Genomic DNA, 22,587 nt, shown 5'->3' with positions numbered 1-22,587 from the left:
GTTGGAATAGTTAGAAAGAGGATTTCTGTTTCTGTTCTTACATGCTGTGAAAACATTCTCACTAGAAACAGGGGTTTCAAGAGTGGGAAAAGGTGGCTGAGGGGGTAGAAGAGGAATGACTGCTTTGACTGTGGCTCTTGCTCATGGAAACAGACTGACTGCAGGTTGTAGGCAGAGGGGCCTTCTCTGCGAGGCAGCAGTCAGTAGTGCTGTGCCCCCTGTACACAAGTGCTCTGAGCACTTTGGGGCTCGAGGGATGCTCAGTGTGGTGCCTCTACAGACTTTCTCAATGGGCCTGGACCTTGGAACAGCTGTCCTAGGCCTTAAAACCAGCACTGACTCTGCATCCATTTCAAGTAAATAGCTTGGAAGGCCCTTGAACCAGTTCCACTGGGCTCCTGGTGCCTGGGGTAGCTGCCAGTCACAGAGACACTGGCTCATTCTGGGGCATGTTCTAAAGAAGGCTTTTAGGTGACACTGAATATTGCCAGTCATAGAATCATAGAATCATAGACAGTGCAAAATGAACAATTCCGCATGCTGTTCCCTGAGCCTACATTCTTTGACATGTTCCAACCCCTACAGTTCTGTGATTCTGTGATTGCCTGGGGTCTGACTGATGCTTTCCTGGGCTCCCATCTCTGTGCTTCGCAGCTGGTACAGGCCTGTCTCCACCTGGCAGAAGGATCCTCTCACCATTCCCTCAGCTGCTGCCTGGCCCTCTGTTGGGCACAAACCCCTGGGTGGTCTGTTGCGTGGTTACCATGCAATTTGAGTTCAGACCTGAAAAACTGGTTTTTATGGGCACTAACCATCTGTTCTGTTAGGGAACGGCCCAGGTAATTGTGGATGGTCTTTAATGATGTTCAACTGTGAAGGCTGAGCTCCACTCCTTCCTCAGTGCTGCAGTACAGTCCATCCTCCTAGCTGGGCTCTGGGTCTTGAACAGAAATGCTATCTATAAAGATCTAGAAATGTCCAACTGACATTCAGAACATAGATGTCAAATCATGTGTAATCCAAGGAATTTGTGGAGTGGAGCTGTATTTTGCATCTGTGTTTTTTCTGCCTCTCCAGAATGGTGCACAGTCAGGCAATCTATACACCTGCTGATGTGTCAGGGAATAGCAAAGTAGTTCTGGCCCTGGTAGCTCACAGTCCCTACGTGGGCAGGGAACTGGTCTGCATGCAAACCTGAGAAGATGACTGCAGAGAAAGCTGTGAGGAATGAGCCATAACACCTCCTGTGTACATTGCCATCCTATGTAAGGGACATGTGAGCCAGTTCTGGCTTCACTTGCAGGAGGAAATAGTTTGTATATTTGCAGTTGTTATGGGAGATTTTACATGTTATGCATCCCCTTAACTTCTGTTATTGAGTGGGTTTGTTTTCCCTTTCATTTATGTCAAAAGTGTGTTAATGCCATACAGCTTCTCTTTCTTGTGCTTTCTGAATTTTCACCTGTTTTTGACATAAGTTTAATTTCCCTCTGCGGACAAGTGCTGAAAGCTCTGATTAAAACACACAGTTTTGTGATTTAGTGTTATACTAAAAATGTCAGCCAGCATAAATATTCTGATAAAGCAGTGAGCTTGTCAGCCGGGAGGCTAAATCATTCTTATAACTTCCTTCCTGCCTTAATGGAGAAGGCTGCAAACTTCTGTGCACTTTAATTGGGCCTGTGACTTACACTTTTGTGTATGCTTCTCTACCATGCAATACTCATTGTAGATTTCAGGCACACTAAATGAAGGAATGTATGAGCAAGGTTATATGCTGGGTTTCAGTAATGTGTGAGACACTGTTGTGTTGAGGTGTTATCTTGTTTTTACTCTTCTGTGCAAGTGAATCATATCTGTACAAGAATCAGTGGTAAGGACCTTAAAAGTAGGAGTACTGAAGCAAACCTCTGCTTTTTACTGATGAGATCCTGGTGTTTCATTTGTTTCCCTTTAGTCAGAGTGAGCGTGCACGTTTCTTTTTGGGGATTCATTCACATAGATTTACCATGCAGTCGGTGAGTTCCTTGATGCTCCTGAGGATTCCCCAAATGTTTGCTTTTCCTTAGGCTGATCCGTTAATAGCTTCTATAGGAGCATAAAAGGGTGAACTGGGAGAGACACTGGTTTGCTTGGAGCAGGAGTGGCTGATCACTGGGAGGAGTGAGGAGCCCAGACCTCTGGCCCCATCTGCCTGTGCTCTGGGACAGAGCTCTGAGGCCTCCCCACTGCAGACTGCAGGAAGGAAGGTGGGGACTGCGTGCAGACTGATACTTAATTCAGTGTCGTTACCTTTTATATAAATGACACATTTCTCCATGCGTTTTTGTACTAGCTTCCAATCATCACCTCAGCCAAGAGGAAACCTTTGGGGAAGCTTGAAGTCAAACAAAACTTGAAATAACTGTTGTATTAGTTAATGCATTGCCTGTTGTGAATACCATTTTCTGCAGCTCTTAATATTTGTTTATTTTGGGTTATGTACGTTCTGGCTTCATGCTCAGGGTACAGGTTTATTTTCACCCACGATGCTGATAATGCAGACACCCAGTGTTCACAGCGCATGCAAAACATCTCCTTGTCTTGGCATGGTTGATTGCAGCTGTTATATTGTTATTTTATTTTTTTTACTTTTGTGCGTCATCCTGTCTAAGAATTCAGGATTTCATAAATCAATGCTTTGGGTGGGGAGTTTAGTGAATGTTCATTTCTTTGTTCATTGTCCATAGCATTATCTCAATATAAGAACTTATTCTTCTACTGTTCTTAATTTGTGCTCAGCGCCTCTTACTGACCCCGCACAATTCATTTCCCAAGGGGACATCGCTTGTACTGTTAATACTTTTGTTACAGACCTGCTGTGGTTTAACTAAATGTTTCAGCATTTCTATGGCTGTGTGTAACACAGAGTAGCTAAAAATGTAGATGCGCCTGTTCTGTGTGTAGTTTAGGTCACTGAAGGGTTGCATATGGTTTGTGTTTTTTCTTACCCTGAGATGTTTGGCTGCTGGCTCCTGAATGAAGCAGGCTGTGTTAGGTATGAATGCAGGGTTTGTCACGTCTCACAGGCTATTGCATTTCTGCTTCATTTGTTAAATTTTTGCCTTTGAGACACTCTCCTTTTTTCCCAAACATCGTTGTATTCCCTATTGAAACTGTCAGAGACCATTAAATGGCTTAATTAATTGTCAACAGAAATACCTGAAGGAAGCTGTTAAAGTAAAAGTAACTTCTGGACATGAAAACATTTGGGAGTGTCACTTTAGAGGTACAAAAGGTGTACATGTCTTTGCCTCTTTCTTTTCTTTCTCTTTGGAAATAGTACATCTGTAAATGAAACTGGAAATGAAATGCGAGATGACTTGGTTCTGTGATTTGCATAGGTGTATAAAAATGTGTAAAGCATATGAAATACATATACTTCAAAACAGTCACAACAGGATTGATGTTTCTCTGTGTTTGTTGTGTTATTAAAAGCATGTGCTAAAGCTTTTAAAGGTTTCTTTTCATTGTGAAACTTCTTCATTTAATCCTCCCCCCTGACCTGCACATGTATTCAGATATTTGCGGTGTATGTTTTACTATGTGACAGTCTAAGATGGAAGAATGGATTTTTTCCCATGTGAAGTTCCTGCTTTTTAGGTGGCACTCAGTGTGATTTAATGGTGGAAGCATAAACCTGGCAGTCAGCAGATGCAGTTGGTGTTGGTAGGGTGATCCTAGCAAGTCTGCTTTTTTTTCTGGCTTTTTCTGCCTGGTACTAACAAGAGTACAGGAGGTGTTATGTGCTCCTCTGGGAGGCCCCTGGCAAAAGCAGAATGTGCTCTGGGCATTAACAGTAATTTGGCTGCTGGAAGTTGCCCAAAGTATTAGCAATATATTCTTGCTCTTTGTGAGAAATAAAAGCACGGGTCTTTTTCTAATAAGTGAAAGCTTGGATCCTGCTCTGCAGCCCGTGCACGAGTCCTGGCTTCTGCCGGCACAGAGCTGCAGGGATGGCTGCAGGGCAGCGTCTGGCTCAGCACTGACTCACAGGAAGGAGAGCTGCTGCCCGGACCGGTGCCGCTGATCAGCTCCATCCAAGTGCTGCAACCGCAGCCCTCCGCCCTGCTCGGGGAACACGTCTCTCATCGCCTTGATTTTCAGTGGGGTAAGCCAGCCTGGCTGGGGGGAGGCTACTCTTGTGCGTACTTATTGGTCCCCCTTTCTTAAATTCTTGAGTATTTCCTCGGGGGTGTGGACTGGCTGTAACTGAACTGGCAGTCACTGCTGGCAAGCATTAAAATAGAGAATTACTGACTGCTCTGACTGCTTGCTTAGCTGAGCAGCTTGTTTTCCCCAAGCAGCTGATCTTTCCTGTCACTGACCCTTCTCTAGCATCTCTCTGGGCTCAGGGCACGCAGGGGGCACAGCTCCTTCCTGCCCTCACCCTGCTCCTGCTGCTGGTCGCAGCACCTGCCCTGGCTGTGCTGCCTTGCTGTGCTGCTGTGCTACTTAGGGGAAAAGGAACAAGAACCGAGAAGCTCCAGTAGGTTATTTTTGAGCTGAATTTGCTGAGTGTGGGCCTAGAAATAGTTGCATGCTCATATCGAAACAGCGGTATCGCGTGTTGGTAAGGTAGGAGCAAGCAGTGTGGAGGGAGAGAAGGGGAAGCTCCCTTGAACCACTGTTACCAGCAAAGCCCCTGTCCCAGAGCTGGAGCCAGGACAAGGGATGCAGTGGTTAAAACTGAGCAGAAGTTCTTCTCTAGATTTCTGTTCACTGAACTAATTTAAACGAGAGAGGAAAGGAGGTGTGTTGGGCAGGGGTTGATTCATTAATATGTGCACGTGCCAACTTGTCATAGCAGCTGTTTGGATTTGAGGACATCCCTGGCAGCAATACCTGTCATTTCACCAGTAGGCCATTGGCCTGTTATATTGGGGTTCATTTTCTTGAGCAGAAACTTATACTTTACAAGTAATGAAATAATGGCAATGGTTCACCTGTCAGGTTGTGCCCTGCAGTGGCTGGTTTACAAATACGAGAAAGAGATACAAGAAACCCCATGATTTTATCTGCTTTCTGCTTGCTGTTGTTTAGGTGTGCTGAAAAAGCCACCATTAATTCTCAGATGGTCAAACCGTAAGTGAAGGATTTTTTCCCACTTTCCTAACTGAGTCTGCAGCACTGATTGACTCTGTTTGTGTAACTGCCCTGACTATTGCTGGGAGTGGAATGACTGGCATTCTGTTATCCTTAGCATGCATTCTTATTTAATTTTATATTCAAAAAATAAATATAATAATATTATGCAATAACTTAATTATTTTTATGTGATATTTAAAGCCTGGCTTTGTGCTTCCTGCCACAGGCAAACAGACTTTCTCCTTCAGGACTGTTGGTTTCTGGAAGCATAAGATTAAAGTTAAGCAAAAAAAAAATAAAGTGCAAAAGCTGATGTCTACTATATTGTGTTGTTACAGTCCAAAATGATTTGTGTCTTACAAGCTTTGGACTGTCGTACTCTTAAAATGTTTTAAGTGTTCATTTATTTTGTCAGCACCTTTGGGTGCTGGTATTAGTTCAGCCCCTTTGGGAGTGAAGAGGGAGTACCCTTCCCTCAGAGGCAGCCAGCAGGAGATCTTGGGAGAGCTGAAAGTTAGAAAATGAGTTTTGAGCTCTTGGCTTCAGCTGCAGTGGCCACCCTTCTCATTCATAGGCTGAGAGCTTCAAATGGTTTTGAGAATTTGTGTGTGCACAGGATGGAAAGAAGGGATTGCAGGCAAGAGAAATGCCTCTGGAATTTATTATGCTTTAACCACAGGATGTGGTTGTTAAAATAATGTTCTGGGTTTTCTGGCAATGTTTGGATTTCAGGCCTGCTCTTAAACTGTAGTGGGCACTTTAAGTGAAAGTTAGAAGCAATCAGGATTTTGAGAAGTAGGGAAATGTCTGTGGCACTAATTAAATGGGTGTTTTATGCTTCCATGGGACCTCCCTGATTTACCAGATAAGATCTTGCCAGCAAGCTATCAAGCCTAGGTTTTCTTCACAAGTTTGCTTCTGAGGAACTTCATGCTGTTTAATTAAATGCTTTTCCTGTGTATGGCTGCTTGCTTTCCCTTCATGTTTCTATTTGGGATGTGAGATCTTTGAATCGTGGATTATCTTTTAAGATGCTACCATTCAGTCAGGTCATAGGGCTACTGCTGAAGTCCATTTTTAGTCAGTTTTCTTGATGTATAAAACTTTGTGGAGAAAAAGAGAAAGGCCAAAACCACATATTCCTTCCACCAACAATAAGAGATAAACTAGGGACTTTATGGAATTCAGTTACATAGTTTAGTTACATTTTCATTAAAAGGTTTTGCCTTTTCTTAGTTTTGAATTGGTTACTTCCTAAATTGTCTTTTCTGTCCCTTTTTTGTGTCATTATGTTCTCTGATCTGGTTACAGATGAGTAGTTGAAGTGCATCGCTGTATTATCAATGTGGTGTATTTTCTGTCTCCTCTAGTAGATCCCAAAGCTCTCAGCTTTGTTAGTGCCTTTCTCCGAGGTTAGTTTTGGTGTACATCCACATCTCGTCTGCGCTGGTGTATCGCTGTTGCTATGAGCTCTGCCAAGGTACAACCAGCGCCAGTACAAACGTGCTGACAGAAGGACTGTGTGTGTTGGAGCTGTGCTGGGTTCTGGCAAAGAGCTGCCATTGATGCTGGAGAGCTGCAGGAGCCTGCAGGTGTTGTGTGTACTTTGCAGCTTCCTGTAGTAATGGTGTTTTTGTCCTTGCCTTTGCTTATAAAAAACTGCAATTCTAGATGAGAAATAGTTTAAATGTGAACTATTGGTTGCTGAATTCTTAATTACTGAAATTCTTGTGCCAGATAGAGGAACTCTAGTCACTGAAACTTAAAAGCACTCCAGCAGCGCTATGTAACCTTTAAAACTGTTGGAGTAATAAGGATCGTAGCAGAAAATCTTGGAGACCTTCCTAGCAGTACTTCTGGGACGGGCTCTGCGTGTGTCTTATTACTTCAGACTTCCTGCTTTCAGGAAATAGTTCCCATTTAATGAAATATTACTCCCCAGAGAGCAGGAACCAGTCCTTGCATAGAAGTCCTGTTTTCTAGGCATATCCAGAGGGACATCTGTAAGATGTTGGTAGCCACAGAGCTGCAGGGTAACAACAGGTGAAATGAAGGAGGGAGCCGCAGGCTGACCAGGAGCTACAACCAGTGCAGTTGGGCTGCTCTGCTCTGCTGTTGCTTAGAAAGTTTAAAATTCATTTTATGGGAGAAATCGATATGCTCTTGGCTTTTCTTGTGGTTTTCAACGTCATTTTGAAGATAGTACTGGAGAGGAAGTAGTCCCAGTTTTAACTAGTGCTATTTTGTTCTGACTTTTGTTCCTAAGCATTTATTTCATTTCTCCAGTAAGCCATCTGATACATTGCTGATTAAAGTTAACTGAAAGCTAAGCATCAGCTCAATTTATCTTTCATTAGACTGTTATATAAGATAGCATGGAAGAGATTTTCTTCCTGCTCAGCCCTACAGTCCAGTCTATGTATTAATTTTAGTTTGCTTCATTTGTGCTTGCTAGAGAATATGAAAAATATTTTAAGTATTTCTGAAAGGCACTGAAGAGTTCTTAATGATGGCCTCTAGTTTTTTGTGGTAGAAAACATCAGCAGTGTTATGAAATGCTGTTTGAAGATTTGCCTGTTAAGATACTACAGTATAGCGTGACATCTTATAACTCAAGTTACATATTTGCTGAAAAAATCTTGTGTGTCCATATTCCAATATCGTACGTTTTGTTGTAGATTTGATAAAAAAAGAATCCAAACCTGGACCTGCTAAATGCTATTCTGCTATATTTTGCCTAAAAAGACTACAAGTGAATGGATGTCAGTATTTCAGTTCAAAGGTGGTATGAGAGGTTTGCCGTAAAATGTTCTCATTCTCAGTATAAATGTAATTAATTTGATATGAATTGAGGTATTTCCACAATTGTACAGATGCAGATGAGCATTCAAAGTAGGGCTGGAGCACCACTTCTGTTACACACACTGCCAGGGTGAATTCTTGAGACTCATTTAAGTTAATAAACAAACCAAATAGATAACCAAAAACCTTGCAGTGATTCTTTACAGAAGTGGAGGCGTCAAATGAACCAGTAAGAATGTCTGAGTAAGGATACTGTGAACACTTTAAAAAACAGTATCCAAACCCAGTAATGGGTTGTATTATATTAAAATAAAGAAGCCAAAAGTGTATCCTATAACTGGACAGAGAGGAAAATATGAAGGAGAGTGCCTTGTAGAAGAAGAATTAATCTGAACTGCTACTTTCAGAACTTCTGTATGATTTCTGTAACCACAATGAAATGTGAATTTCCTCAGGTTGGTTGTGCTGGTGAGTGATGAGTGAGCTGATGTCTCGAGTAAAACCGGGAGAAAGAAAGTAATGTGGGAGGTCTGTACTCTGAGGAGGTGTTAGATTTGGATAAACTATGATAAGTCTGGGATCCTGTAATACAAAACTAATCTGTCCCTCTCCTTGGAGCTTCTGTTAAGTCACATTTGTTATTTCTTGAAGTTAATGAACTCTCTCTAAAACTGACTGAGAACTGTTTGCATCTCTGTCTTCTTCATAGAACAAACTTATTTGTACTGCAAACCTAAAGCAAGGGAAAAATCATGAAAAAATGAAATAGTAGACAAAATGTTTTGCTAAAGAGTAAAGAGAAGAGGTGCTATTATTGGTATTACAGCTTGGCTGCAGGTTTTTCACCCTGTAACAGTTTTAGCTTGAAAAAGTTGCTTTTCAAAAATGACAACAAAAGCAATAGGAAAAAAACGAAAAACAAAAAACAGCCAAACCAAAATCAAAACCTATTTGTCCTGCAGGTGCACCATTGATCCATCAGCTCAACAGGACACAAGCAACAATTGTTAGGTGTGAAGAGCTGCTGCAGTCAGGGCAGTAAGGTGTGGTGTTCAGGTGGTGGAGCTGCTTAAATGTGCCTGGGTCAGAAGGAAGATGGCCTGCACCCATTCTTAGGGCAGTAGGCGCCTGTGGTTAGTGCTGAGCGCGGGGAAGTTTGTCTGTCTTTCTGATCAAGAAAAGGCTCAAAGTACTCAGCCTGCATATCACTTCCTGAAACTTGCTGCTTATCAGCAGAGTGCTGCGTGCTGACAAGCTTCAGCTAAAAAACAGAATAACCTTTTTTCTCTCTGTAGAAGTATAAGTCTTCTCTTGCTTGCTGTCTGTGTTTTCAGTGCTTGTGTTTGCCATGGAACTTGCTGTCCTTGGGCACTGCTCCTGACAGCGCTTCCAGATGAGCAACTTGATGACAATGAAGTCAACCTTACATATAAACCTTTGTCAGAGGCACAGGGGAAAGTCATATTTTCAGGAACATCTTTAAAAAAATAAAATAAAATTGAATTTGGTGAAATTTTAGGAATTTGGCATAGTCCTTAATGTAACCCTCTACTAGCTAACCAGATACATTGCAAATACAAATTACAGCAATGAAGCCCCTTCAAAATACTGAAAACATCAGTGCTCAGTTCTTTCTCTCCTCTTCCAGAGTCTTTGACCTGTGTTCTTTCTGGATGGTTTCAAAGCAGCATCATGGTGTGCATTTCTAAAAGGCATTATGCAATTCTGAAACACTTCAGCTGTTGGATGTTTCCCTCCCTGTCCCACCTGAGTACCAGTAAGCAGCTGCCTGGCTCTGTCCCTGGACAGCACCGACCCATTTCTAAGAAGCACGAGGCATCTGTCTGCTGATGACATAGGAGTCATCCTTAATGCTAGAGAAATATCAGGGTGTGAGTGGAAACTTGCTTGGGCGTTCCAGATTGAACATGTACCTCTAACAAGACATCTGAAGGTTAAAGTCTTTTTTTTATCTGCACGTACATGCACGTGCATACATATGCTTGGTGGATTTCTATCTGGTTTGATAGATCAACTCTGTGAGATGTTTTGCTTTTTAATTTTTTTATTTTTTTTTAATTTTTTTTTGGGGGGGGCGGGGGGGTGTTATTCGCTTCCCTTTTAGATCCAAGGCTGCCAGCAGCCTTTGTCAGGTTCTTGACCTTCTTAAGAATCATCTCCAGTTTCTACCTGAGTTTTATAAATTCTGGTGTCCGTTGATGTGGTTTGCTGGAGCTCACTGCTGTGCAAAAAGTTATCAGATTTGCTTACAACTTGTCATCTTTCTTATGACTATAGTGGACATTTAGTCCATTGTGACAGATGTGCTCCCAGGGGCTTTGATGCTGAGTGGAGTTGTGTCCAGATACATAGAGTGTGCACTTGTGTGTTCACGTGGACAGAGGTGTCTTTACATAAGAACACAAACATTCTAACACATGTATATTGTTATTCTCTCTTATTTTAGGCTAGTGAAGATAAATGCTTTTTTGATAACGCTGTGCTTCAGCCTTTGAGACACAAAACTGTTTTATTTGAATAGAACAGTGTATTGTCATCCTTGACAAAAATCTAACTTTTTCCTGTATTGATTTTTCTAGGCCAAAGTTTCATTATCTGTGGAGAAACTGATTAGTATTTTTCTTCCTTGAGCTAAGAGGGTTAGAAGTAGAAAAATTCTTAGTGCTGACACTGATCCTCAGAATGTTCTTGTCTGCCTTGGTGCAGGCTGGTGTGTGGGGTGTCTTAAAGATGTGGTGTCAGGGATCATACCCGGCAGGGCTGCATTCATTCTGCTGCAGAAATTTCAGAGTGATCAAAGGGACCACAGCAGAGTGAAGAAGTACTGCTTCTGCTGATTGATTCTTTGGCCTGTAATGGTAAGCAAACAATAATTTTATTTGTTTTTAAGCAGGAGTCTTAGTAAAATTCAGGACAGTAACACCTGCAAGTAACCTGTTGTGCACAGCTCAGCCTTAGGGTTGCAGTCTAAGAAGTACTTTCTCAGTGGCTACACCCAGCTCTGGGGATCGATGGGATGTTGATCCTCAGCACGATAACCTCTGTGGTAGCGGCTTTGTCCTTTGCTGTTTTGGAAAGTTCTTCTGTGAACTTTGTGTCTTACTCCAAGGCAGTAACTGCATAGTTGTGTTTCTTCATGTTTGGTTGGTTGGTTGTGTTTGTTTTTGCTTTTTTTTTTTTTTAAAGGAAAGTGACTTTTGTCATGTTCTCAAGTTTTACTATTGCTATCAAATTAGTTTAAGTTTCTGGTAGTAACTATTTCTGTTCTAATACCAGATAACTGAACATAGTGTGAGTGCATCTCAAGGGTTAAGCTGCTCCAGGATGGTTTAATTTAAGCATCTGCTTCATTTCAGCTGCTGCCTGTTGAGACACCAGTGTTTCCCATTGTGAGTCAGTGCTTCACATGATGTAGGTTTCCAGTAGCCTGTTGGTGTGGAAAACAGTGGGGTTGGCTGCCAAGTAAAGCTTTGAAAATAAAAGATGGAGGATAAGATGAAACAAGAAGAATGATACTGATCACAGATTTGTGTTCGGCAATTGCAGTATCTCAATAGACAATCAAAGCTGACAGTGCAAACAGTTCTCATGAGGTGTGCAAGTTGTGTGTGGAGCAGTACAACATGGGGAGCTTTGTTCTGCTTCTGTTCTTCCAAAGATCCAAAAGTACCTACACAGGCATCTGTGGCATGTAGCCTGGGTGAGTGATAAATGTGTACAACTCCTGTACGATTTTGAAGTTTGCATTACTTGAAGTGTGACTAAAAGACAAGATTTTGTAGGTTTGCATCCCGTTGGTGGTGGTTTATTTTAGAGCGAGTCTGTAAATGGCCTTTTTAAAAATGTAATATTGTATTTTTTCACAGCTTTCTTAAAAGAACACTTCTGATTTGGCTGCTGCTCTGCCCTGAGGTAGGGTACAACTGCAGAAGCGGTGCTTCCTGTTTGAAGTATAGGCACATCTCCTTAGTGGTGCTTTCACACTTACCCTCCAAGGGAGGAAACTTCCTCATTGCAAGTGTTAGTTTTAGTTTTGGTTTTGGCTGTTAAGCACAGATGTGTTGGTGTAACCAATATGGCTATTTGATATTTGAAGATGCTCTTAAAATCCCCATGTAATAAGTAGTTCATAAAAGATGTTTAAAAACACATATTCCATGGAACTTACTGCTTAAGTAGTAGTCATTAAACAAAGAGGATAATATTTGGTGTCTCCTTCCCCCCATTATTATAAATGGCAGGAAGGCTTTGCTTTCTAAAACTTCAAGGGCATTTTATAACTTAATAAAAATATTTGTGCTCTAACAGCACTCTGCAGAGCATCATTCCGGGTGCTAAGGCAGTTATGTCCTTTCCATTATCCATCCCTCAGCCTCAGGCTGCGCTTTATTCCCAAAGTGAAGCTGCCTGCAGTTCTCTTTGCTTCTGGAGGAATACTAACCCAAAGAATGCTGCACACAAATAAGCAGAAGATCAGATGGGAAGAACAATCTTTGCCTTTGGCAGCAAAAATAAGCAATATGATTCTTGTATTATTATTTACTCTTGAATTTTGATACAATTCCTTGAAAAGTGCTTAGTTCTGTAGTAACTTTTGATGACAGAGTGTGTTACAAAAATAGTGCTGATCTGTGCTTTGAGCAGCCCTACAGGTGAGTTACCTACTATTCAGTGGCATAGTTTAGATATGAATGTCTGTGTTGTTCATTCTTCCAAAAATCTAGGGTCTAGAATAAAAAAAAGCCTGAGAAAGAAAGCTTGTTGGGTTCAGGGCATCTGTGCAGCCTCAGCTATGCCTGTTTGCATTTCTGCTCAGTATGTGGAAGTACTGCAGAGAAAAGAGAGGTTTTCGTCTTTGAGTCTGCTTCTCTTTTTCACTGTCTTTGGTTGAACTGAACCTAAATCTAAACAGCAAGTGGTTTCTTATCATGCTCAGGACAGGTTTTATCTTCCTCCCGCCCACAGTATGCCCCTTATCCCTTGCCATATTATGATTGCACCTGTTCTGTGCAAATATACTATTTACCCTAGAGGTGGGAAACACACATTTATCAGGAACTGTAACACTCCCCCTAAACAACTAAATGAAATGGGGAGGGGGAGGAGATAAGGGTAACGTGGGATGCCTGTTGCAGCCACTGTGATTTATTTATTTTTTTGAACATCTCCTGGCATACCGAGCTGTAATTAGAAGAGTCAGGTTACATCCATGTACTCTGGCTCTGTCACATCAGCAGTCTGTGCTTCTTGATTGCTTTAGTGAGACGGAAAAACAGAGGCATATTTAAAACATTGCTATACAAATGAGAGAGATTCGGTTCTAGATGTCATTCAACTGAGCTTGGGTAGCTTGTCAGCTTTAGCATTTTGCTGTATGCTTAGAATTCTGTATCCTAAGTAATAACATCTGAAAGAGTCTCTTGTCAGTTTGAATACGTCTCTCAAAGCGATTACTTTTTCTCAGTGCTAATTTCAGTACTGACTGAAATTTACTCTTTGTAATGTATTTCCTCCCTACACTCATAATGAAAAAAATAAATAAATCAGAAAATACCAGGGAGTTCAATTTCTCTAAAAAATATGGGTATTCAGTAGAAAATATTGAGCCTTTCTCACTATGGTACACACTATTTTTGCCTGTAGTCTTCAAGCTAAATATGCTGGGTTTTTTGGTGTTTTTTTTCCTCTCAAATGTTGTAGAAGTTGCTTAATATTGTTGTTTTTATTACTACAAATAACTGCAAGCTGCTTTTGATAAAGTTGAAATTATACAATGAAAACTCATCCGGACTTCTGAGGACACGGTGTTCAAAGATGCAACTTCTAAATAGATCACTGAGAACCTAGTGTAAGTGGGATATTGACTTTTGTAGTTGTAAGTTCAATTTTAAACCGGGTGAAGTCTGAAAATCTATCAGAGAGATAGGACAGAGTGTCTGGGACTCATGAGGCAATCACGCACCTTGGACTTTGGAAGATACAAAGCACAGCTGAGTTCCTTCTGGTGTGATATGTTGTTTTACACCCTAGTGTTGGCTGCTTATGAAAATCAGCCATTATAAAAGGACTTTTTCTTTCCTGCTGAGATGGAAATAGAAGTTAATTATAAGGCCTAATAGATTTGTTGGCTGAACTGTCATAGCGCAGTAAACCATCTTGGAACAGTAGTAAACCCTGCCATCTAATTCAGTTGTGCTGCTCTGGCTGTATGGATTCTTTTTCCTTCTTTACTGGCTTATCTTATCCTCAAAGCAGATCCTGTAACCATCATGGTATTTAGACACGAACACCACCACCCCACCCCAGATCCAGAGGTGATGTTATCGATGTCCTTTCCTTGGGCTGCAGACCCACGGGAAGGGGTGAGTCAGTTCCCAAGCCCTCCTACATGTGGTTTGCCTGGTGCCTTTCCAAATGCTAGGCCAGCTCTGAGCTCCACAGCCACCTTTGCTCCAGTACCATGGCAGAGGTGTGATCACCAAGGCTGTTTGGTGGCCAGCCCAGCAGCTGGGGAGGTTTTGTGTCTCAGGAGAGGGGCTTGTGTGGCAGACCTTCTCCTGGGGCTCTGAGCCACCTGTGTGACTCAGGTTAGGGAAAATATATCCTCTGACGTTATACACCTTCTGCTAGTTACTGGAAAATCATTTTAAAATCACTACTCTTGATCTGATTTTAAAGACTATTGTAGAATGAACAGCACAAGAAGCAGCAATCTATTCAGAAAAGAATGTGAAAAGAGAAAATTTAAGTTTTAACCTTTCTCTGCAGGGTGTTTGCCCCAATTGTTGTTACAGCTCTCGAAGTTAAAGTGCATAGTCTAGGTGATTTAATGTCTCATTTTCACCTTTGTTCTGTTTCATTAATAATGACCATTCTGATGTGTGGTGGGACTACATTTACCTCCTGATTTTTTTTTCCAATTGCCAGTCTGGTTTGAATTTAAATTGAGTTTTGAATGATGAGTGGAAAATAGAAGGTTAATCTCAATATGATGTTTTTTTCTGTATACCAGAAAGAATCTCTTCAGAAATTAAACATAAATAAGAAAGGTGGAATGTTGTATGAAAAAACTTCAAAATGTAAAAATGATTTGCCTTTGTAGAGAGAACAACCTGCACAGGTGATGAATTACTGCTGATAGCAGGCAAGTCATTGAAAACATCAGTTCTCTTTTTAATGTTCTTCTAGCAGTAGAAGAGGCCAAGAGGGCTGCAGACTAGCACTTGGAATATCTTCTGAAAGGAAGTCGTCTGTAACGTGAACGGTATTTCCTGTGGTGGCTGCTATGAAGTACTCAAAGTCCAAAAGGATTACAAACCTTTGTTTCCCAATCTAAATGAGTAGTGCAGCCCACCAGACTGTAGATTGTTTTTGTCTGAGGTTCGTAACTCATCTAGCAATACTTTTCCAATAATTCCATTTGGTGTTTAGAGATTCCCAGTTCCCTTGTAATATCTGCTAATGGGTAATTGTGGTCAGCAATCACTCTTGTCAGGGAAGTTGCTGAAGTCATTTCAGAAACACTGTTGACATTTGTGTGAAACAAAAGATGAAATGAAAATCAAAAGTGTATCATCCTTCTTTGATACCATAGTAGTTAAAAATAGAAAAACTGGTTCTGCTTGCTTTTGTGCTGTGGTTATGGACAGGAATCAGGCAGTAGATATCATTTTACTTGGTCGTTGCTATTAGGGATTGTCTTTAATGTTTCATTGATGGGATTGCTTTTTAGTGAACAGCGAGATCTGTGTTTTTGGCAAATGAACAGCTAAGTGGAAAAATAAGTACTTTTAAAACTATTGAGGCAGTTACTGAGAATGTGTTTGTGACTACGTTGGTAATTTCCAAATGGAAAGCAGAACTGCTGCATGCTCAGATCCTGCTTGGAAAGACATCAACTTGGTCAGCAGCTGTAGGAGTAATACTTGTGAGGAAAAGGGAGAAAGGATGCAATTCCTGACCATTTGCATCATAGTCGTGAATGGGAGACTGAGCAGGAGGATACAGCTTTGCCAGATCCACTCTGCAGTTTGAGATGAAGCTAGCACCTGAAAATGGGTTGTGCTCATCATGAGAATAGAGGAGCGCCATACCGAGAGCTGTTCTGTTATCAGTCTGATTTTTGTATCAGATAGTGTGTCATTCTGTCTGTTGCTCTGCCTTGCATTGTCAACAAGGAAGAATGCTATTTGTGCCACAGTTCAAGAGGAAAGCCTCAGTGATGAGAGGCTCTCTGCTGTGCTCCCTCAGTGCCTGAGATCCCCTCCTGTGTCTCCCTGCTTGCCCTGCTCTGGCACTGATCCTTGCAGGCAGCTGCTGGAAAGGAAGCTGCCAAAGTGACCCCATCTGTCTGGGCTGATGTGTGACCCTGCACCATGTTACAAATAAAGAAGGAAATAGAAAAGGTCTGGAGCAATGTTGCTGAAGCAAACACTTCTGTGTATCATGGGGAAAAACTGGTGAGCCTCTTCCACTTCCTCAAGGAGTAGATGGGAAGTACAGAGTGAATGGCCAGGAGATGGATGCAAGTAGAAAATCAGCCCTAAGCAGGCAGGGGGAACTAGGGGCTTTCTGAAAGTAAGATGTTTGTCCAGGCAGCAGGAGAGACTGTGAGAGGTGAAACAAAGAGCTGTTAAACAGACATTGCTAACTCATGCTTGTGGAGAGATGTGAGACCCAGGGGCAAGACCCCTCAGTTATTGCCAGGACAAAGGCTCAAGCTGAACTTTTGATCTCAGTATATTTTGAGAAGCATCTAGAGAGCCTTGTGACATTTACCCATTTAGTATTGTTTCAGAGAAATTAAAGTGTGGGTGCCAGAAGCTTTCAATGGCCTGTGACTTTGATGTGATCCTGTTTCAAGTCAACAGGGAAAAAGAAGACGACTTGATTTCTACTCACTGTTCAGTGCATGTTTGTCTGCACTGGATGCAGAATGCACATACAGCGTGGAATACACCACTGGGAGGCAGAAATCATCTCTGTCTCCCAGTTACATTAATTACAGATGCTCACCTGGAATGAAATTCAAGGCACTAACAAAATAATTTAGGTGGTTGTCAGCTATTAGAATGGCAAGTAGAGCACTGATGCACTTTGGAAAGCGGCAGTAGCCTATTTGGAAAATAAGGTGGGAAAAATGGTTTGTTTAGTACGTAGCTCTATTGTGAACATTTATCTGCAAGCAAATGGCTGGAGGAGTCTGTTCCCTGGTGAAATGGTGCATGCTGTGCAGGACAAGGCTGGAGATGGCAAGTGGGGTAAGTTCTTGCAGCCATAGGAGCAATGGAGTTTGGTCACCTTCTCTGTGCTGTGCGAGGTTCCTGATTAGTTTTCCTTGTGATCGGACTTGCTTTTTTGTAATCACTTATCTTAGGCAAGCTGCAAAAGCAGTTTTCTTTGGCTTTTTGTAATATTACTTGCGAATGTAGCCCTTGTGTTTCTGTTGGTTTTGTTTTGTTTCAAGCTCTTGGTCTCTGTAGGTTCTGTAGCACAGTTTTGCCTATTCTGAGACTGCTGAATCCTGGCCCATTCCTAAGAAAATGTTTTGTATTGACACAAAGCGCTGCAGGCAGCCTGACTAGTGCTGGAGAACAAAAGAGCTCCAGTCCAAGCCTGGTAGCTTCCACAATCTTATAACAGAATCCCATGGCTTTGTCAGCAGGAGACTGGGGAGTTTAGCGATACCTGATGGTTGTTTTAAGTGGAAATCAAAGCACAGAGCCTTCAGAAATCATCAGATCTGCAGTAGGCATGGTCTGCTTTTCCCTGGTGAGCCAGAGGTGGCTGTGCACCAGTGAGAGAGAAATCCTGCCCACTACTTATCTGAGTTTCTGTTGCTGAATATGAATGTAGCTTTGTTTCTATTGTCTTGAACCAGAATGGATTTACGGGGTGGTTCTGATTCAGGTTCTGGAAGGTACCTTACTGCGGTGGGACTTGTGTTGTTATTTTTCTTTGTTTGTTTTTCTTGTCTTGTTTTGCCTATCGCATCTAGTGTTCTTGCATGTTGGTTGGGAACATGTATTCATCTGAGCAGGTGTTTGTCACATTAACAGGCATGCAGGTGTCTGGAGCTCATCTGGATCTGGCTGAATGTTGTGTATTTCTTCTGTAGACATTCTTGTCAGTTCTCGGTGCAGTTTCCAATCCATGCACTGGGTTATTTTTTATGCACATGTAACAAAATAATCGTGTTGGCAGTGTTCATGTTGAAAAGAAGGGAAGACTCCCAAAGAAAGGATGCTTTTTCTTGTTAATGTGATGAGCTCTGGGTCTGGTCCCTGCTTGGCTTCCTGTGTTTGCTGCTGGTACTTCGGGGAGTGCTGTTGGGTTCTGTGGTCTGTCACCATTTCTGGGTTGCTCCTCTCTTGTGGTGTGAGAACACCAAATCTCCAAGAAACTGACCTAAAAAAGTAAAACTGAGGAACAGTGCTCATGTGATCCTTAAATACTTAAACAGGTGTGCCTTCCATTGGTGATTCTGTGTTGTCATTTGCAAGACAGAGAATTCTTAGGATTTGTTTTTCCTCCAAGTCTGTCTTCCTTGTTTTAAGATGGCTTTTGGAAAGAATTCAGAGGAAAGGCACCTAAAGTGGGGACTTCCAGCTAGGACTGTTAGTTTCTTGAACAGAAGATTTGTTTTTTAATTAATTCTTTCCAGTAATTTAACTTAATATCAGCAATGTTTGTGTTTTAAATCAAGTCATACAGTGCTGACAGTTTTGGAGCTGCAAGTAGCTTATGTCTTGTAATGGGGGAAATTTGAAGTTTCAAGGTACTTAACTTGAGTTGGAGGAGTAAAAGTTGCTGCATGGTTCTTTGTCAGCAGTGTTCTGGTAGTGGCAGAGGACATGGCAAATGGAATCAAGTCTACAATTGAATCATCTTCAGGTTTTTGTAGTGCATTACAGATTTCTGTTAAACCAGTGAAATATTGCTCTGGGATTTATTTTTTTTTACTTAATGGAGATTTTGAGAAAAAAATGCTCTGACACAGGCCTTGTTCATAATTACATGCATAGCAATGAGTATTTGAGAAGGAATAAATGAATTGATAAGCTAGCACTTTGTATTATTAAAAGCAATTAAGCCATTGACAAGACATGTCTCTGACTTTGTGTCTTGTAAAACTCCTTAATAATATTCAGAGAGAGCTCCAAGTTAATATTTAACATCTTTCTCATCTTTTAAACTAATGCTAGAACTAATTAGACAACTGAACTGTAGAATGGATTGTCCCTGGTGCTGTGTTTTCAAGGACATGGTCAGAAGAATAAATTGCAGAATGAAAACTGTGAATTCATTTATCCTGGATTTCAGAGTCAGCAGCCCGAGACAGGATTGTATGTGCCTCATAATTGTGAATGTATGACTATGAAGCAATTAATAGTTATTATAGTTTTAAGAGCTGATAACGTATGCACCAGAATTATTTTTTCAGTTGAGCTATGGGAGATTATTTTCTTACAAAGGAAAGATCAGTAGTAACAAGTACAGGTGAGATGTCAGATGTACCATTAAAATCTATTGAAGAGTGTCTTCCATTTTATTTCAGTTTTGAATATGTCCATTAAGTTACTCTGGTACAGACTTGTTAGCAGGGTCTGTTGTGATAGGACAAGGGGGAAAGGTGGTGAGGCACTGGCACAGGTTGCCCAGAAAGGCAGTGGCTGCCCTGTCCCTGCAGACACTCAGGGTGAGGCTGGGAGGGGGCTGTGAGCACTGCTGGAGCTACGGATGTCCCTGTGCATTGCAGGGGTGTTGGAATGGATGGTCTTTAAGGGTCCCTTCCAGCCCAAACGATTCCATGGTTCTGTGATCAATGAAAGTAGTGCAATACACTCTTTCACTTTTTATAATTAAGTTTATGATGTACTGTGAGCAAGAGGTTAATTTTTCATTTTTATGTAGAAATTTGCTTTTTTTGTGTGTCCAGTCTCAGTATGATATGTCTGTTTGTTCCTTCTTGGTTGTTAGTAGAAGAGTGGCACATTAATGTTTGGCTGTGTTTACATAGACTAAGTCATTCAGTGTGCTTTCTGAAACTATTTTTCCTTAATACCGCTCCTGGTTGCAGTGTGAATGCAGTGTGAACACGTGTGGCTAAACGTTTTGTCTTTTGACAGTAACTGGCTGGAATTTGGCTTTCCTTTTAGCTGGTTCTTTCTCCCCAGATAAATAGGCACCATGGTGACGGCCGTCAAGTGACAAAGAAGCTGCGGTCCTGTTATCAAGTTCTAATAAAACTTCTCCTGAAAGCCTGTTTTTCATGCTTCCTCCCATCCCATCCCCCCATTCTTTTGTTTTGCTTCAAGTCTTTTGGCACTGAGCGAGTTATATTCGTGGATCTATTTGGAAAGCAGTGGTCATTAGTAATTAACAATACGGTTTGTTCCTTAATGTTCATTGCTAGTAGAGCACACCGATTGCTGCAGAAACACTGTTAACTGGAGATGAATGCAATGTGTGCTGCTTGATGTTAAGTGCCTTTTTTTTAATATAGTTGAGTGAATTTTGGCTTGGACAGAATTGTATCATTCTCTCATTTTCCTTCTTTTTAATCAGAACAATGTGAAAAGAGGTGCTTTTCTCTTTTCTTGGGGAACGCCGTGTCCATTCAACCGAAGTCAATTAATTTAATTGTATCTTCTCTCTGCAGAGTACATCCCAGGAAGTAAAATTCAAGTGTGCTGAAAGAAGTCCTGCAAAATAATCACTGGGGAAAAAAGCAGAAAGAAAAAAAAAAAAAAAAGCCATAAAAAGATCCTAGCAGCACAAATATGCATTGATTTAGAGATTCATGCATGAAACTCCTGGTTTTGGAGAGACTAACTGTCCTGCTTTTGGAAGCATTGGAAATCTGAAGTTCATGCTCATGAGAAGTCAAACCGGAGGGCCCGGGTTACTCAGTGCAGCTACAGATTGCGAAGGTGACAGTGACAAGTTACCTGTGAAGTGGGAGATCCAGCTGTGTCCTTCTGTGTGCACTGGCAGCTGAGAGAAATAGCAGCCAGCCTGGGATAAAATGCCAGCTAGGGGTAAATATTTCTTCAGTGAAAGCGATGACTGCAGGATCACAGACCCTCTCTATGAGAAGTACCGTTATACGAGCCAGCAGCTTCCACTCCTGCTACTGCTGCTCTTCATTGCAATCATCTTCTGGACTACACTAATCATAATCTTTTTTGTCAAAGACGTGAGTATTGAGCGGTATTCATTCAGCAAAGTGCAGGGATACTGTAGGCATAGGAAAGATGCTGCTTAAAGAAATTTGTGGCTGGGTAGCATATTATGACTCTGTTTTTTTTGAAAGAAAACACAGAAACTTCAAAAAGGAGTAAAAGAGTGATGAGGAAGCTGTTACAGTCCTTTATTGCCTTCTAACACTGCTTTCCAATTTCAGTGCTGCATGGGAGTGTGTCTAGGTTAACTGCTGAAGAGATTTAATCGTACCAATTGTACTTGTAAACAGTTTAGCTTTTATTCTTTTAAAAAAGGAGAGTAGCATCGTTATTCATGTGTTGTAAGTAAAACTTGGAAAAGCGCTGTTGCACCACTTTTAGCAAAGCTTGAATTCTTTAAATGCATTCATCAGGATTATAACTTATCTTAAAAGACAACAACAAAGAGAGTAGTTTGGGAAATGAAAGTGGTGAAGCTGGGTAGACTGGATATCTTCAGAATTATTTATTATCTCTGAATGTATCAATACCAGAAAGTGTTAGAGCTGCTGCAGCCAGACTGCTTAGCATTTAAAGTATGCTAACCTGAGTTCTGCTCTCAGCTGTTTCCAGGAGGGTACAGATGAGTTTTCCATTTATTTTTTTTTTCTAAAGGAGAATGTTGGAGCAAACATAATGCTTTCTTTTGCTTTTTCAGGAAGCACGTATTCATCTTGCCTTCATTATTGCAGTATGTGCTGTTCTTGTCATATTTTCAGTCATGTACTTACTTTTATGTATCGAATCCTTATTTCGGAGATGGCTAACGTTATTTGGAGTTACAATTTGGATTTGCTTCTTAACGATAGGTTACATTCCTCTTCTTGAACGAGAAGATTATTTTTCAGCATGGGAACAGGTATGTATTTCCCAGTGATTCAAGTATTTACCATAAAACCTGTGGTCACTATGTGTGAATCTGGTTGCACACTTCATTTTTTCTGAACACTATGACAGCATAAAACTAGTTTTCTGAGATTCAGCTTACTTTCCTGGCTTACTTCATACTGTGGTCAGCTTTTGTTTGTTTTCTGACTGAGAAAATACAGTTCAGCTAAGAAGACTGGATAATTGCACACTTCTGTTTAGGAATTGCATCTTTTAAGTTGAAATTTTATTTCTGTGTAAGTGGGTTAAAAATTAATGTTTGCGAGTTCATTTTTAAGAGAATTTTGCATTAATAATGCTGGCTTTTATTAATTTCTGTGTGTCAGAGTGGTGTTCAAGAAATGTGTGAAGGACTCTGGAACTGGGTGTGCCCTAGAGAGCATGTTTTCACATCAGTGGGAGAGGTGAACAATAAGAATTAATGACACGTCCTGGCATAGCTGGGTGCGGTTCAAGTTCATTACTTGGTATCTCTGATCAGAAGACGGGAGATTTTGTGATGCCAAAAATACCATAAACTGTAGGA

General features: G+C 41.2%; 1 protein-coding gene across 8 annotated transcripts in view; it reads left to right on the top strand.

Annotated features, from left to right (window-relative positions):
• ADCY7 (adenylate cyclase 7) overlaps positions 1-22,587 on the top strand; it is a 55,502-nt gene that overhangs the window by 7,117 nt on the left and 25,798 nt on the right. For 2 of the 8 annotated variants that reach the window (XM_015873494.2, XM_015873495.2), the window contains exons 2-3: positions 20,612-21,148; positions 21,832-22,032. In XM_015873494.2, coding sequence (XP_015728980.1) covers positions 20,978-21,148; positions 21,832-22,032 — 372 coding nt within the window. In that variant the 5' untranslated portion in view covers positions 20,612-20,977. Of the gene's footprint in view, positions 1-3,976; positions 4,151-11,322; positions 11,651-16,813; positions 17,211-20,611; positions 21,149-21,831; positions 22,033-22,587 lie in introns of those variants that run through there. The other 6 variants (XM_015873499.2, XM_015873493.2, XM_015873500.2 and 3 more) reach the window with 6 other exon arrangements.

Source organism: Coturnix japonica, chromosome 11 (genome assembly GCF_001577835.2).
Source record: "Coturnix japonica isolate 7356 chromosome 11, Coturnix japonica 2.1, whole genome shotgun sequence".
Taxonomy (NCBI): domain Eukaryota; kingdom Metazoa; phylum Chordata; class Aves; order Galliformes; family Phasianidae; genus Coturnix; species Coturnix japonica.
Note: the sequence above shows the minus strand (reverse complement) of the source record. Positions and strands in the feature narration are given on the sequence as shown.